The 15,711-nt window shown below is 35.5% G+C and overlaps 1 protein-coding gene across 1 annotated transcript; it reads left to right on the top strand.

Annotated features, from left to right (window-relative positions):
* The first annotated feature begins 50 nt into the window (after window positions 1-50).
* On the top strand, window positions 51-15,081 carry LOC113669468 (cyclin-G-associated kinase). Its single transcript, XM_027185501.2, has 24 exons — window positions 51-343; window positions 453-514; window positions 1,656-1,715; window positions 2,004-2,118; window positions 2,452-2,594; window positions 3,245-3,370; window positions 3,538-3,627; window positions 4,168-4,303; window positions 4,801-4,907; window positions 5,465-5,507; window positions 6,066-6,204; window positions 6,415-6,464; window positions 6,586-6,734; window positions 7,313-7,435; window positions 8,538-8,683; window positions 8,803-8,916; window positions 9,087-9,167; window positions 9,526-9,723; window positions 10,063-10,259; window positions 10,548-12,062; window positions 12,340-12,488; window positions 12,653-12,781; window positions 13,241-13,288; window positions 13,810-15,081. Exons 1-24 carry the CDS (start codon window positions 217-219, stop codon window positions 13,909-13,911), a joined length of 4,149 nt encoding a protein of 1,382 aa, XP_027041302.2. The 5' UTR covers window positions 51-216; the 3' UTR covers window positions 13,912-15,081.
* Window positions 15,082-15,711: the final 630 nt, after the last annotated feature.

The raw sequence follows: 15,711 nt of genomic DNA, 5'->3' as shown, positions 1-15,711 counted from the left end.
TCGCAGTCGACCCTCTTTAATGTTGATCATGCGCATTACAACTGATTTTTAGAGGTAAAATGGCTACTCGGGACTTCTTCGGAGTTTGTAATGATATTGATATTCGGTCGAAATTTAACCCGCTATCGTAGAGAATGCGGGTAGAGTTAGAAACCAATGTGCGTGTAGAATCCATCTTTTAGCGGTCCGACGCCTTATATTGAACTAAACCTGAAAATGGCAGACATTTTTCGCTCTGCATTGAACTACATAAGCCAAACTGGGAAGTCGGACAATAACTTCGTAGGGCAGTATGTCGAGTTAGGACCTGTACAACTCAGAGTGCGACGAGTCATCGCAGAGGGTCAGTTACTTTAAATTAGATTTGAAGCTGATTATCATTTGTTCCTCGCCGTGATTATTGTTACAGACTCATGGTATTTTAACAATTGTGTTTTGGTTTTCTATTGTAGGAGGGTACGGATTTGTTTTCGTCGCCCAGGACACGTCAACTGGCAAAGAATATGCTCTTAAGGTACAACTGAATTTCACTATTTATTAAGTATACATCCTGTCTTTCTGTCTGTTATCAAAGAGGGAAGGTTGTCGCGATGACAGACAGAAAAATTAGTAGTAACCGGTGTTCTGACGTAATAACATGACTACACTTGATTAATCATGCAAAAGGTAAGAAGATCATCGTCAATTTTTATCAAAATGGAAAATTTCGAGAGGTCGATGTGCTATTTTAGCTGTTTTTGTTGTTGACAGATAAAAAATCGAGATCAGACAAGGTCAAAAACTGTTTGTGAGCCACTTACAAACAAATGCTTCTTTGAGTAGGTGGGCATTCTTTATCGTGGTATTTTTCAAATATCATTTGTTTTCAGAGCCATGATTCTTTGACAACACGAGTTTGCATTTTATTAGAGTTCATTTGTATGTTAAAATGATCTTAGGTGAAAATTATTTTAAATTTATTAGATTATTAAATGTTTTTACCTTTTTAAGGATTAAAGTAATCTTACTGGAACAATTTAAAAACAAAAAAAACTATTCTAACAACATTTTGGGTTTAAATGACTTTTATCAGTTGCTTGTGAAATTAATTTTTCTTTGTTTAAACTTTTCATCACAAATTGCTCTACAATGAGAAGTCCAAACATGAAGGAAATTAAATAAATATTAATCAAGGATAAAATTGAATCACAACCAATTTTACCAAAGATGCATCATTACTTTCTAAACTGGATTCTTTATTTTTACCCATTATTCTTAAAATCTGCTGAAGGAGGTATGTAACAACAGATAATAATTAGCTTGTTAGCTATTTGGGGTTTGTGATATCCAACATCTGACTTATAATAAGGTTTGGTCTTTAGAGTAACAAGTGTATCATGTTTCATTACCAGGAAACTTTGGTCTTTCTGTAGTTGCTTCACTATATAATATTAAAGTTGATGATTAAAAACAATTTTTATTTTTTATCATGTTTACAATTATGATTACTATAAATATATAATAATGATAATGACAACATTAGTATGATTATATCTATGTCTATTGTTTTACTAGGTTGATAACAGTAGATAAAATACAGTTTAAATTTTTTGCTCTTCAGTCTAAATCAGTGACCTCCTGTGAATTAACATTTGGAATATGTTTCCTTTTTGTAGCGACTTATGGCAGGTGATGATGCAGCCAATAAAGCCATACTTAAGGAAATAACAATCCTTGTATCCTTTTTCTACTGTAGATGTTATTGGTTTACATTCTTCAGCGTAAGGAATTTTTTAGCAAAGGACATTAAGTTGATTCAAACTCAGTTGTTCCTGTGAAAACATAGGAGGGTATGTTTCTGTTTTGATGGGTATGCATTTATCTGTGTACTTTGTTACAGCATAAGGAATCAACAATCAGAAAGCAAAGTATCTTATATGTATTAGCTCTGGTTTGTAACAAGCATGAAGTAGCCAGGAGTGTCTGTACAGGGAGTGCCATCTTAACTCCTTAACTATTTAAAGAAACGTCTCAGAGGACATCCAAACATAGTGCAGTTTTATTCAGCAGCATCTTTGAGTGAAAAGGAAACTGAACATGGAATGTCTGAATTTCTTATCCTAACTGAACTTTGCAGTGGTAAATATTATTTTTGCCTGCTTCAGAATAATTAAGATTCCACTTTATTTTGAGCATTTACAATTGTTGATAGGATTCAAACAATATCTGCTTGTGTTAACCCTTTAATTCCCAAGATCAAGTTGTTAATTCTCCCCTCTAGCTGCAACACATTTCTCTGTAAATATGTTACAAGAATTTGGTATTACAACTTCTATCTGATAGGTTTGAGTATTCTCATTACCTGTCTGCTGAATAGGGTACAGATATTATGGGGAGAAGTTACATGTTAATCACTGTTGGGGATTAAAGGGTTAAAAAGATTTTTCAAAAACTACTTCTCCTTTTCAACAGGAGGAGAGCTGGTTAAGCTGCTACAGGAAAGGTATGGACAGCCATATCCACCGAACCAGGTTTTGAAGATGTTCTATCAAATCTGCCGAGCAGTTGCTTACATGCACAAACAGACTCCACCAGTTATACACAGAGACTTGAAGGTGAGCATGGCATTTGGAAAGCAGGGATGGTACTGTAGTGAAAAAACTCACCTCCCATTGCTGGGCCCAGTTTTGATTTCCAGCATGGCACTACAAGTGGGTTGAGTTTGTTTTTGGTTCTGATCTTTACAGGGAGAGTTTTTCTTCAGGTCTTTTTGCTTTTCCTCCCTCACTAATGGCCAACACTCCAAATTCTAGATTAAATTTGAAAAACAGTGGAAAAAGAGCCAACCCATGGAGGTGCCTCTGCCTAATTCTAATTTATTTATTATTTACTGTATTTGATATTTAATAATTTTTACTTTGTTTGAGAACATTAAATCATTTGGCTCTTATTTTTCCTAAGTTAGATAATGCAATTCTTTGGATTAAAAAATGATCTTATGGGATTAGCTATTAATAGCAAACAAACTGTGCCATACTGTGGATACTGATTCACATATATGGTGTTTATTAGTTTTCAAATCTATCTGGTTTCTATTTCCTTTGTTTAATGTTATGATGATAAATATAATTGTCATGTTAATCAAGAAGACCTAGCATTTCTGAATTTTGTTTGTTTTTTTTTTTCATTAATTTATATTTTATTATGATTTTCTGCATGCATGAAATTTTGTTCACTTTTAAATTGAGCCTTTGAGTTTTTTTAGGTTGAAAATCTTCTCATCGGTGCAAAAGGCCAAATCAAACTTTGTGATTTTGGTAGCTCAACTACTCAGCAACAAATACCTGATGAGTCTTGGACAGCACTCCAGCGTAGTCTTGTTGAAGATGAGGTAATTTAAATTTGCTAGTATTCAATTAAGAGTGAAGATTTGTGTTATGTTTGGTTGGATGGTGATAGTGCCTGTCCAGATCAAGATCTTTGAAGCCCTTAGGAGAAATCAGAATAAAATTTAATCTTGTGATAACCTCCATTTTGCTTTTATACACTATTTATCAGCTCCAACGGAACACAACCCCCATGTACCGTGCACCAGAAATGATTGACTTGTACAGTAATATGCCAATCACTGAAAAAGTTGACATTTGGGTAAGTATCAAACTTCCACTTGTATCATAGCAGAGCTTGCATAGCCCCATAATTATACAAAATAGTAGCAACCCATCAAGCTGAAAAAATTTGGATGTACAACTGTACGACCATACAACTGTATGACCGTACAAGGTGCTACTTTTAACATGCATGGTCAACTGTACCGTGGGCACACCAACGCCACAGCTTTGTCCAGTAGTCCAGTGGTCAGTGCACTATACTCCAAGTTGGACGACCCAAGTTCTAGTCCTGGCCGGGGCAAGGCGTTGTGCCCTTGAGACATGCGGGGAAAAAAAAAAGGCGAGCTCCACTTTTAGGCTTGGCTAAATCTATATATTAGTCTTTATATAAGATTACTCTAATGTTTAAGGGCGGTACCATTGGTTGCCATTTGGTATATGGCTAAATGATTGTGTTGTACATCTGGACTTAGCTATTTTAGGAATCAAACACATTTATGTAATATTGAATTGCAATTGTCAAATCTTTAGGTAACTTCTCTATTGATTGTTTGAATATGATGTTTATGTTTTGTAGGCCCTTGGGTGTACTTTGTTCTTCTTGTGTTTTATGGAACACCCATTTGAAGACTCAGCCAAGCTGAGAATACTGAATGCAAAATACACCATCCCAGAGAATGACACTAAATACACAGTATTCCATGACCTTATCAGTGAGTGATATTTTACTGTTATGTTTAATTACTTCTAGGTGCATGTATGGATTTGATCATGAATAATTTAACTGTTTAACTTCCAAGATGTGATTGTTGATACCATAGGGTTAACCTCCAAACTTCCTTTTCTAGAAGTGCCTTTTTTTCTTAGTTTTTCTTTAACCTGTATATATAGTTTGCTTCTAGAATAAATAAAGTATGTATGTATGTACCATCCCCCTAGCTGCTACACATTTCCATATAAATTAGTTTTGAGAGTTTGGTGTTAGAGCCAGATAACAACTGCCACCTGATAAGTTTGAGTATTCCTATTACCTGTTTGCTGGATAATGTATGGATATTTCTAAGGAGAGGTTACATGTTAATCACCTCTGGAAGTGTAAGGGTTAAAAAAATTGTCTGTTTACTGTATTGTTCTTCCAGAATTGAAACCACATATCAGTTACCATTTAATTTAGTAAAAGCTAGTAACAGAAAGATTATTTAATGTGTAGGATACATGCTTCAAGTGAACCCAGCTGACAGACCAGATATAAAGGAAGTTCTTACAGGTCTTGAAGCCATTGCAATAGCCATGGATGTTGATCTTAAGGGTAAAGTGGTAAGTACACAATTCTCTTTATTCCTCTTGGACCAAAGTGACTTTCACTACAGCCCTCTAACAGTTTCTCCTTTGTGTTGTCTTGTTAACCTGTTCCCATGACTTTTTTTGTAATAAGCTGAATGATTCATGCCTTTTTATTGTTTCCTACTTATGATCTGTTAGAAGACAGACCCATAGTTTACATCACCATTGACAACATTTTATTCTTTATCCTGTAAAGCAAAATAGGTTCCATGTTGCCATGGGTCTGTATAGTAATAGATTACAGAAGGAATCAAAATGTGGTAAGAACATTGATGACACACTCAGCTGTACCTTATTTGTTACTTTTTTGTTCTTACCACACTCTGATGTCATCTGTGATCTATCACTGTACCTTCACACGGCATCATGGAATCTATTTGTGAAATAGACCATACCCTAGAGATCATGGTTTTTTTTGTACCTCTTGTTGATTCTTGTTAATTTCCGTGCAATTTAAATTGATTATTTTAAATTGAATTTGGAAAAAGGTAGCTACTGTTTTAAAATTTTTGCCTCTATTGCAATTTTAGAGAGATGATCTCCCACAGTCTTCTGGAGAACAATCATCTCAAGGTGAGCTTACACACCTGCTATGATTTCAACCTTGCATATCCACGTAGGACACCTCTTCCAGGCAATAAAATGCTTCTTTCAATACCCTGTAGGATTGTTGTGATTCATGTAACCTGTATTGGTCATAAAATTTTGTTCAGGACATTTACTAAAGGTAGATCCTCTCCCTTTTTGTAAAAATGTAAACCATCAAGTTACACCACTTTTTTGGAGGTTCCCAATACTTAAATGTAAGATTATTAAACCACCTTAACCCTTAAACTTCTAGAAGTGATTAATACATAATTTCTCCCAATGATATCCATACATCATACAGCAAACAGGTAACAAGAATACTTACACCTAAAATATATTAATACTCAAACCTATCAGGTAGAAGTTGTCATCTAGTTTTATCTTCAAATTTTTGTAATTACTTCACAAGGAAATGTGTGGTTGCAAGAGGAGAGAATTATTGATCAGATCTTAGGAGATAAAGGGTTAAGTGCCAATTGTTTATTAGCAAACAAAGGTGTCTGTTGAATTGTGTGTTCATCATAAATCTTCTGTCTGTTATAGTTGGTGCAAGTGGCCCACCTGTGTCACCATCTCCATCATCAGGAAATTCTGCAATACTTGGTGGAGTAGTCAAAGGGGCCAACAGTTTTTTCAGTAACATAAAGGATATGTCCAACAAGGTTATGCAATCTGTGGCAGGGTAAGAAATCATTTGATGTGTGCTGCATTTAATCAAGTTGTTGCTCATTCATTGTTTCCTTGGTCACTTAAGTGCAATGAAAGGGTTAGCTTGGACTTTGGTAAATATTTATTTCCAATCATACTTAAAAGTTATAAATGTAAACTTCACTTGAAATGCTGTTGTTACTTTTAAACTCAAACCAATTCTCAAATCTTTGCCTCTCATTAGATATGTCAAGAATGATATTGACTTGTCGTACATTACATCTCGAATCATGGGTAGGTACATTCCAGAGAATCTCCATCCTGTCTCTAGAAAATTTTTTTTTCTCAAAATTTGTCATTACATTTTGTGTTAGCTAATTTACTAATTTACTTTTCATTGTTTGTGTCTTTGCAGTAATGTCTTTCCCAGCAGATGGGATTGAGTCAACTTACAAAAACAATATAGATGATGTAAGAGATTTCCTTGATGCAAAATACCCAGATAATTACTTGATCATCAATGTATCACCCAGAACATACAGAACAGAGAAGCTTGGAGATAGGGTATGTTGGATTTGATTAAAAACTGTTGATTTGGTGGCTTAATTGAAGGGTCGTTGAAGTTGATACTGCTATATTTACATTCTTTTTAATCTTTTTTTTTCTAGTTATATTGCAGAAAATGTATCCCACATATCTCTTTTTTATGTTACTACCCTTTGCAATCTATAATTACTACTGTGTAAAGTTCTAAATTTGAATTATTTTTCACATGTACCTTGCTACTATTCATTTATCTTGGATAAACAAAATATCAGAATTGACTGATTTGCCTCTTACTGCTTAGTTCAGTTGGTTGGGCATTGTAGTGGTGTGACAAAAGTCACATGTTAAAATCCCAAAGTTCAAATTGTTTTCAACTCCTGCCAACACACATTGTCTCTAAAGCACTTCTTAGGGGGCTCTCCAATATCAATTTTGTATAAGAAACTTTGCCATCTTTGGAATTGATAATTAATTTGAAATTAACAGCTACTTCTACTACTATTTTTTTCTTACAGATTATGTAACCTTATTTCTAGAGTGTGATTTACTTAATTAAAAGGTTGTAGCATTGATGGCCATTTTAACTGTGATCACAGGTGATAAACTGCTGCTTAGTGGGTCACAGGCTGCCTCCTTTAGAGAAGCTGCTATCCCTGTGTAGGAAAATCAATTCTTGGTTAAGGACTGACAGGAAGCATGTTGTAGTCATTCACTGTCAGGTACACAATCTTGAAGATTTTTTGTTTAATTAACTATGGTTGAGAAGTAAGGTTTTTTTTCAGAGTCTTAAACTACAGTGTTTGTACAGTGTTAATGCAGCATATATGACTAATGTGATACTTTTGGTTTATCACTTAAGCTATTTTAAAGGTTATTATATGAATATGGGATCATAGTAAGAGAGGGAGGAGTCCAATTTGTATATGTAATCACATGAGGCCAAGTACTATTAAGGATTAATTGCACGAGAGTTTTCAAAATTTTCCAAAATTGCCCGAGTCGCGAAGCAACGAGGGCAATCTGGAAAATTTTGAAAACTCAAGTACAATTAATCCTTAATAGTACGAGGTCTCATGGGATTACTTGTTTATCAATAAAGGGCAAAATTTATACGAAGGAAAATCACGCGCACAGTCTATTTCAAGATAACGAACGGTTGCTATGCAACGGATTAGCCAATCATTAACAGGTAATTATGCCCTCTCTTGATTACTAAAAATGCCCTCGATTAAGAAAAAATGCCCTCTCTCTCAACCAATCAGCGCTCAGTAATTTTGCCCTTTATTGATAAAATCAGTAATCATACAATTTGTTAATTACTAGTCTGATTACAGACAGATGTGGAAGACTTCAAGTTTTGTTACCAAGTAATCAAAACTATGACAAAATTTGAGAAAGGATCCCACAACAGACAACTGTTTAAGTGGCAAAATGCACTACAACAGCAAATGTTCATATTGTGTACTGTACAGTTACACAGGCATGGTGTATACACTGTCCAATTACAAGCATGATGCATACATTGTCCTTTTAGCCCTCAAATCAGATTGATGATAACCAATTACAGTTGAGAACTTTGATATTAACAGTTTTGATTAGTAATCATAGTGATGTTCTGAAGATTCAAATAGCTACAGTGACAGACTCTTTAAAACACCTCTTCATGCTTCAGCTTCATGTTGAGAGCCACCTATTCATTTTAATGATCTTCTTTTCATTTAAAATTTCTTTGGCAAGTGTTTGATGTATGTACTTCCCCAAGTGTGTGCTAAGTTACATAATGAATAATGTTAAACCTAATATTTACCTCTCGTCATTCAGGATGGTAAAGAAGCATCAAGTGTTATTGTTGCTGCTTTTTTTGTCTTCTGTAAATTATTCAAAAATCCAAATGGAGCTGCAGACATGTTCAGTATTCGCCGCTGTGGTATTGGACACAAAGTTTCACTCACTGCTTCACAGGAGCGGTAGGTGTTAATTTCTGTAATCAAGAAACTGTGTACTTTTTTTTACCAGTACACATATGATTGACCTTAAAGTACTGTATTTGTAGTGCATTAATAACTTTTTTTTTTCAACTCTTTAGCTATTTACTTTACATCACACAACTGATCAATAACCAAGAATTGAAACCTCACAAGTATTCGGTGTACATCAAGTCTGTAACAATGTATCCAGTTCCAGCCTTCAACAAAGCCAGGTAAAGACTTTCACGCAAGCCAAGCTTATACTGTTGCTGCCATTTTAAATAAATCTCTCATTCTTCTGACTCATCTTCTTTTACAGCAGTTCTGTTGCCCCTATAATTTTTTGAGTTTGGCTCATTGTGATTTTAGAACAGGAACCTAAAATGTTCTCATCCTTTGTTAGGAATGGTTGCCGTCCATTTATTGAGGTTTACAATGGAGAACAGAGAATCCTTACCACAGTAAAAGAGATTGAAAAAATGAGGTAGAGAGTTTGCAATTGAAAAATGTAATTTAGGTTTTGACATAAATTGAATACGGCTTACTAACCAAGTTGGGGGTCCATACTGTGAGATACAGACCATGTAGAAAAAAGTAGATTCTGTAACTTACAGTACAGACTAGGAAAATAGGTTGATAAATATTTATTACATCTCTGGTCTCAAATTGGGGGCAAAATTTCAATTCAAACAAGCCATTGAATGTAGCAGGCTGTAAAGTGAAATATGGCTTGATTAATTCACCAATCAATAGCACACATGCTACATTTGTAACAGAGAGATATTTTAGAAGAATTAATTTCCAAGTTCAAATCATTTATACTTTTTTTTTTTTTAATTCAGGGAGTATGATCTAGGTGATGGAAAAGTATCATTTCCCGTGAACCTCACTTTACAAGGTGATGTAACAGTTGTAGTATACCATGGCCGATCTACACTTGGAGGAAAGGTTCAAGGAAAAATGACTTCCATGAGAGTCTTTATGCTTCAATTCCACACTGGATTTATCAAGACTTCTGCGCATAAACTTAAGTACTCACGGTATGCATACAGTAAATAACTTTCCACCCTTTTTTTTCTTTTATATGATGTTTTCTTGTTTTCTAATTATTTTGGTAATTTAACCCTTCACTGGTTGATATCAGTATACATATCCTCCATGCTCTTCTCTATACATTTCCTTTGGTACTGACAAGGAGAATTTGTTTTACAATCAGTGCTTCATAGGTTGGCATCATTTCATGTATTCTTGTGATGTTTATGAATGATTGAACTGTAGTAGTACTGTAAGAGGAAATTAATTGCTGGTTGCTTTTAGGGCCTAACAGGTTTATGGACCAGCTTGATAACAATATTTCTCTTTTTTATCAACTTACACAGAGATGAGGTGGACATCAACAAGGATGATGAAAGCAAGTTTACTTCACGTTTTACTGTTACACTTGACATCACTGTTGATGCAGAGGAAGCAAGCAGTTTGCCAACTCACACATGGGACACACTCAAAACTGAGAAACTCTTCCCTCAAGTTTGTTTTTCTACAAAGGAAGAATATCTAGAATGTCAGGAAGAATTTGGTTAGTAGCAACCCCGACCTTATCCTGTTTTGGCAATCCCCAGCTATCTTGAAACTTCTTTGTCCCTTCCTCTCTCATTGAATTTCATGGCAAAGTCTTACAACAATGCAAAGCTCAGTAGAGAGCAAAGAGCAACAATAATCTGGGGCAGACTAGCAGTTGTATAATATTTCCACAGTCCTTTACAAGGATGAGACTTTCTCTGTCAGTGTCATTCTCAATAATAGGTGAATACCTTTTTCTAACCATTCCTTATAGCTAATTATTACCTGGTTTGCTTGTTCACAGTAAATGCAGATGATCGCGAATCAAACATGGTTTTCAGTTCAAAATCAAATGAAATAGAAGAGGATGATGACAATGAGGAACTCCAAGTTCCTTCTGATGATGGTAATGATGGTGCAACAAGCAGTAAGCCAAACAAAAACTTCCTTTCATCGATTGACTGGAATACTGAAGGTGCAGGAACCAACAGCAGTGATGATGAGTTTGAAAATCTGCGTGACAAGGATCACGACAATACTTCTCAACAAGCGCACCAGACTCATAATTTCTTCTCTGAAAGGGAAGGTGTTGGAAATGACTTGGATGAAAATTTAGACTTGTTTAATTTGAAATCACCATCAGGTGATGAATTCAATACCGACTTGCTTAATTTCAAGACTGCAGGTGAAACAAATGGTCATCTGTTTAATTTGGATGACGATGATTCAGATTCTGATGATCCTTCTTACCAGGTAGATTTGCTGAATTTAGGCAGTGGTCAACAGAATCAGGGAGTTTCTTCAAAGCCAACATCTCACATCTCAGTCGTGGATGACATGGGAGTTGATCTGTTGAATTTATCACCAGCAGGAAGTAAGGATAGTCAAAATGTGGATCTTGTCAGTGGAACAGAGAAGAGCCCTCATCGAAAAATGAAACGAAATAAAAGTGCTGATGATGTTCTTAGTCCTGGACTGCATGAGGATGATGACTTCTTCAATCAGATGGGAAGTCGTAGCTCCAGCTCCAGCAGGGAAAATGTAACTTCATTCACTGTTGCTGGTGCAGATTCTGCCACATTTGATCCCTTTCAGACTACAAGGACTAAATCTCCTGATCTGTCCTCAGGGGGTAATGGGAGGGAGCCAGCATCCTCAGACGTATTTGATCCATTCAGCTCTAAAAGTCCAAGTTCAAAGCCTTCTGATGAGTTTGGTCTTTTTGGTACTAAGCCAGGTCAGGGCAGCAGCAGTACAGAAACATTTCCACCCTTAAGCACAAATAATGGTGGATCAAACCTGAATTCATTTGATCCATTTGGAAAGACCTCCACAGAGCAAGACCTCTTTGGAATTGGTGGTTCTCAGGCTCCCACAACCACAGCTCAGGCTCAAACACAGAGCAATACTGATCTGTTTGGAGACTGGGGTGACTCATCATCAGAAACTCTTCAACCATCTAAAGTTCCATCACCAATTCCTCAAAGAGCGCCAACCAGCCCAGCACCACAGAACAAACCTACAGCAACACCAAGTGATCCTTTCTCTGACTTTGGAAATTTGACATCAAATTTACCGAAGTTTCCCTCTGTTCCAACATTTAAAGCAGGTACATCAACTTCACCCAAACCACAAAAGAAACCTGAGTCCTCCACTAGTGGCAATCCCTCTTGGTCTCGTCCAGCCCAGCAACCATCTTGGCATTCTGGGGCTAAACCAAGTGGCCCATCAAAGGTTCCACAAAAACCAAACTATGCACCCTCCTACAGTATGTCTGGTTCTTCTGGGGTATTTGGAAACTATGGACAAAAATGGAGTGGTAAGAATGTATTTTTTCTATTAAATTACTCTAGTTCAATCTCTATAATTATGAGTGTAGACCCTTGTAAATCTTTTCTCTATCTTTTTAGAGGACACACCTCAACTCTGATTGAAGGAGTAGTATGAAATGGAACCAATTTGATACCAATGATGTATGAGAGTATAAGGGTGAAATAAACTTCACCCTTTCAGCCCTAGTAGTGACCAAACAATCCTGACTCCTTGTTGTGTTGTTAAATTTGTTTCAAAGCATTCTCTAATGATTTCTTTTTCAGCACCCAAACCAGTTGGCCAAAATGAGTTTAGTGACATTCTAAATGCACAAGGTTTTAATCGCCCAACTGCACAAGGAGCACAAGGGGCACAAACTCTAAGCTCTCTAAAAAAGGAACAAAACAAACCTGATGACCCTATCAAGGCTAAGGTACTGTACCATTAAGAACATAAATCGTTAATTAATTTATCAATTTTATGACCACTGGTCATCTTTGCAACCATTCTTTACCTTGATGGTTGTTCACCAGACTGACTTGACATGCAGCATCCACTTAGAAAATGGCTAATTTTCTTTTTTTTTTTTTTCCCAAGGTTGAGGAGTGGTCTGAAGGTAAAAGAGGCAATATTCGGGCCTTATTATGCTCACTCCACCTTATACTGTGGGAAGGAGAAGACAGATGGAAACCATGTGGCATGCACAATCTTGTTCAACCTGAACAGGTAATATATAATCACCACAAATAGTTTATTATGATTATGCTATGAATACAAGCATCTCTCTCAGATTTACTAGACTTGGGATTTATTTATTGAAATTTGTGTTTAGTAATTTAATGAGCTTTATGTTCTAACTCATTTGTTGGTCTTGTAATAAAAAATACAGAGAAATTGAAACCTTTTCTCCCAAGATATTATTGGTAATTCTCCTTACTGTCTACTATTTAATCGTTGTGATGTAAATTCTGAGGATTTGGTATTGGATCATTTATAATAATCCCATAATTGATATTTTTCTTTATTCTCATCCCTTTTCTGCTAGCTATTATGATAAAAATTGTAATTAGAAATTCCATCTTGGTCAGTTATGGGAGTTAAAGTGTTGAAGTGTTTCTCCATGATGAGTCTTCTGAATGTTCTTATTTTAAATGTATTGACAAACAGATCAATTCTTTATTGTAGGTGAAAAAATGGTACAGAAAAGCTGTACTATCAGTACATCCTGACAAGGTGGGTACATCTTTCCTTGAAAAATCCATAAATTCTCCAAAATTAATTTCTTTACATTTCAGTCTACAGTCATTCGGAGAATTTGTGGTATCATCACAACATAGTTTTGAAAACATAAATTCTTGTTTGTTTGTTTGTTTGTTTGAAATGAATTACCTGAATATGTTGGCAGGAAACTAACAAGGTTAACTGCTGTTATGGAAGTCAATTTGTCAAAGGTTATTTTACCAGCAGATCAAATTATGATTTATTTTATGTGAACTGTTAACTGTGTCACCTTTACATACACTAATGTACTATTAATGTGATCAGATGCCTGGCTTTCTATCCCAGTTAGTATGTGGGAGGCACTGTCCAATTTAAATTAAAGCCTTAATTTTTCCAGACTTCTTGACTCTAATTTAATTGTAGTAAACCTTTAACATTTGCTAGTCTCCTATATACTGGTCAAGTCAGATTTATGTGATATGTACAGGACAGAAATCTGTTCATCAACACTGATTCCTTATTTTACTTTTTAGCTGACTGGCAGCCCAGAAGAGCCACTAGCACGTGCAATTTTTATGGAATTAAATGATGCATGGGCAATATTTGAAAAGGAGGGATCAAAACCATTATTTTAAAGGGAAATGTTAAAACACATGTTGTATTAGTCAAGTGGCAAGAGTCTTAAAATCAATAGAAAGAGACAATGGAATTAGCAAACACATTACACAGCTGAACCAGTCTCTGCTGGTGGGGTCATAGATAATTAAGAGATACAGTTAGTATCATTTGTAAATGTACTATGATTTGTCAATTTAGTGGGTAGACATTTTACTGTACAGTCTGATAAATTCAAGAGTTGGTTTGAACTGAAATCTTCCCTCATCTGTTTGAACTCCTAGGAAAAAATCTTGCTTATCTTGTTTTCTCTGACTGTACTTAAATTTACATAACTACAGTAGGACCTCGAACTCATTTAGTAAGAAGTATGTATATTAAATGGCTAAGAATATATGGAAGTCATATATTTGACCTGCAGATAAAGACATGGATGAAAGTGATCCTCGCAGTAATGTACAATACTTGAGCAGTAGTGAAAATAAGGCCTGAATTTCAGGCCTGTACTGCACTGGTATCGCAGAGGTCATGGGTTCATATCCCGTACAGGCCTGAATTTTTTTCAGGCCTTATTTTCACTACTGCTCAAGTAGTGTACATTACTGCAAGGATCACTTTCATTCAAGTATGTATATTGTTGGGAAAACACACGCTTATTTGTAGATGCTACAAGTTGATGTACATGTTTATACATTATTTCTTGAGAGAACTACTGAGAATCACAAATCGTTTCTCACAATCTTACTTCATATCAAATTCTTCCCCTCCCCTCCCCTCCCCTATCCCTGATATCCTTTGGACAAAAAGTATCAATGTTATTGTCAAAGATAATGCCAATAATGACTTTAATTAAAACAACTACCTTGATTCATGTTGTTTTTTTCCTTTAAGGTATTAAGTTATCTTTCCCAGTGAGGGGTGTAAGGAGTATTATTTTTCATGAAAAAAGGAAGCAGAACAATTCTGGTATTTGTGGTCAAATAATATAGAGTTGACTGAGGGGTATTATTTTTAATTATTACAAAATAAGAAAGAATCAAAACTTCTTAGGATGCAAATTTGTTTCATCCAAGAGACTATCACATAGAAGTAGTGGTGTGTGAAATAATGTCTAGTGGATATTAATCTTTTAAAAAAAAAGTCCTTGCCATCAATAGTAACTAATGAGGAATTAAAAATTATTTGCGGTAGCTTGGTGAACATGTCATAACTCACTGTTTTTAAGAATAGCTCATCTACTCCAGACATCTTGTTTTGAGGGGATAACCTGGTTAAAATGATTGATGAGAGTTATGTCTCATTCAAAGTCGAAAGTGTGGAAAAACTTTGTTTTTAGATTGTCACTTGCTATGGTGCATTGGTCAATTTTTAATGAAGGGTGGGTACAAGCCACTAAATTAGATGAAGCTTCCCAGTAATAGTGTGTGCTGGATGTACTAGCCCTCAGTTCATGGGAATTACCTAGTAATAGTTATCAAAACAAAGTTTATGCTAAGGGTAGTGCTAAGGTAATAGCTGGTTTTGCTACATTTTGAGTTTGCTATATACGAGTCTGCTACATCAGTAAACCTAGTAAACCAGTGTTAATCAAATGTAAGTTGTCAAACTAGTTGGTATAAAGATTTTAGATATATGAAAATTCACATATTTGCACTGCGGTGGAGAGATGAAATTATAAGATCCTCGCAGCTAAGAACACTACTAAAACGAGTGGTTGTAAATAGGACCTGAAAAAAAATTCAGGCCCGTACGGGATTTGAACCCATGACCTCTGCAATACCGGTGCAGCGCTCTACCAATTGAGCTAACAAGCCAACTGG

Source organism: Pocillopora damicornis, chromosome 11, assembly GCF_964200805.1.
Source record: "Pocillopora damicornis chromosome 11, jaPocDami1.2, whole genome shotgun sequence".
Lineage (NCBI taxonomy): Eukaryota > Metazoa > Cnidaria > Anthozoa > Scleractinia > Pocilloporidae > Pocillopora > Pocillopora damicornis.
Note: the sequence above shows the minus strand (reverse complement) of the source record. Positions and strands in the feature narration are given on the sequence as shown.

Bases quoted from the DNA above. Each gene is read 5' to 3' on its own strand.
- LOC113669468 (XM_027185501.2), top strand. From the start codon at position 217: ATGGCAGACATTTTTCGCTCTGCATTGAACTACATAAGCCAAACTGGG. The intron at 2,119-2,451 runs GTAAATATTATT...CCTTTTCAACAG, and splicing joins CCTAACTGAACTTTGCAGTG to GAGGAGAGCTGGTTAAGCTG. The intron at 8,917-9,086 runs GTAAAGACTTTC...ATCCTTTGTTAG, and splicing joins CCAGCCTTCAACAAAGCCAG to GAATGGTTGCCGTCCATTTA.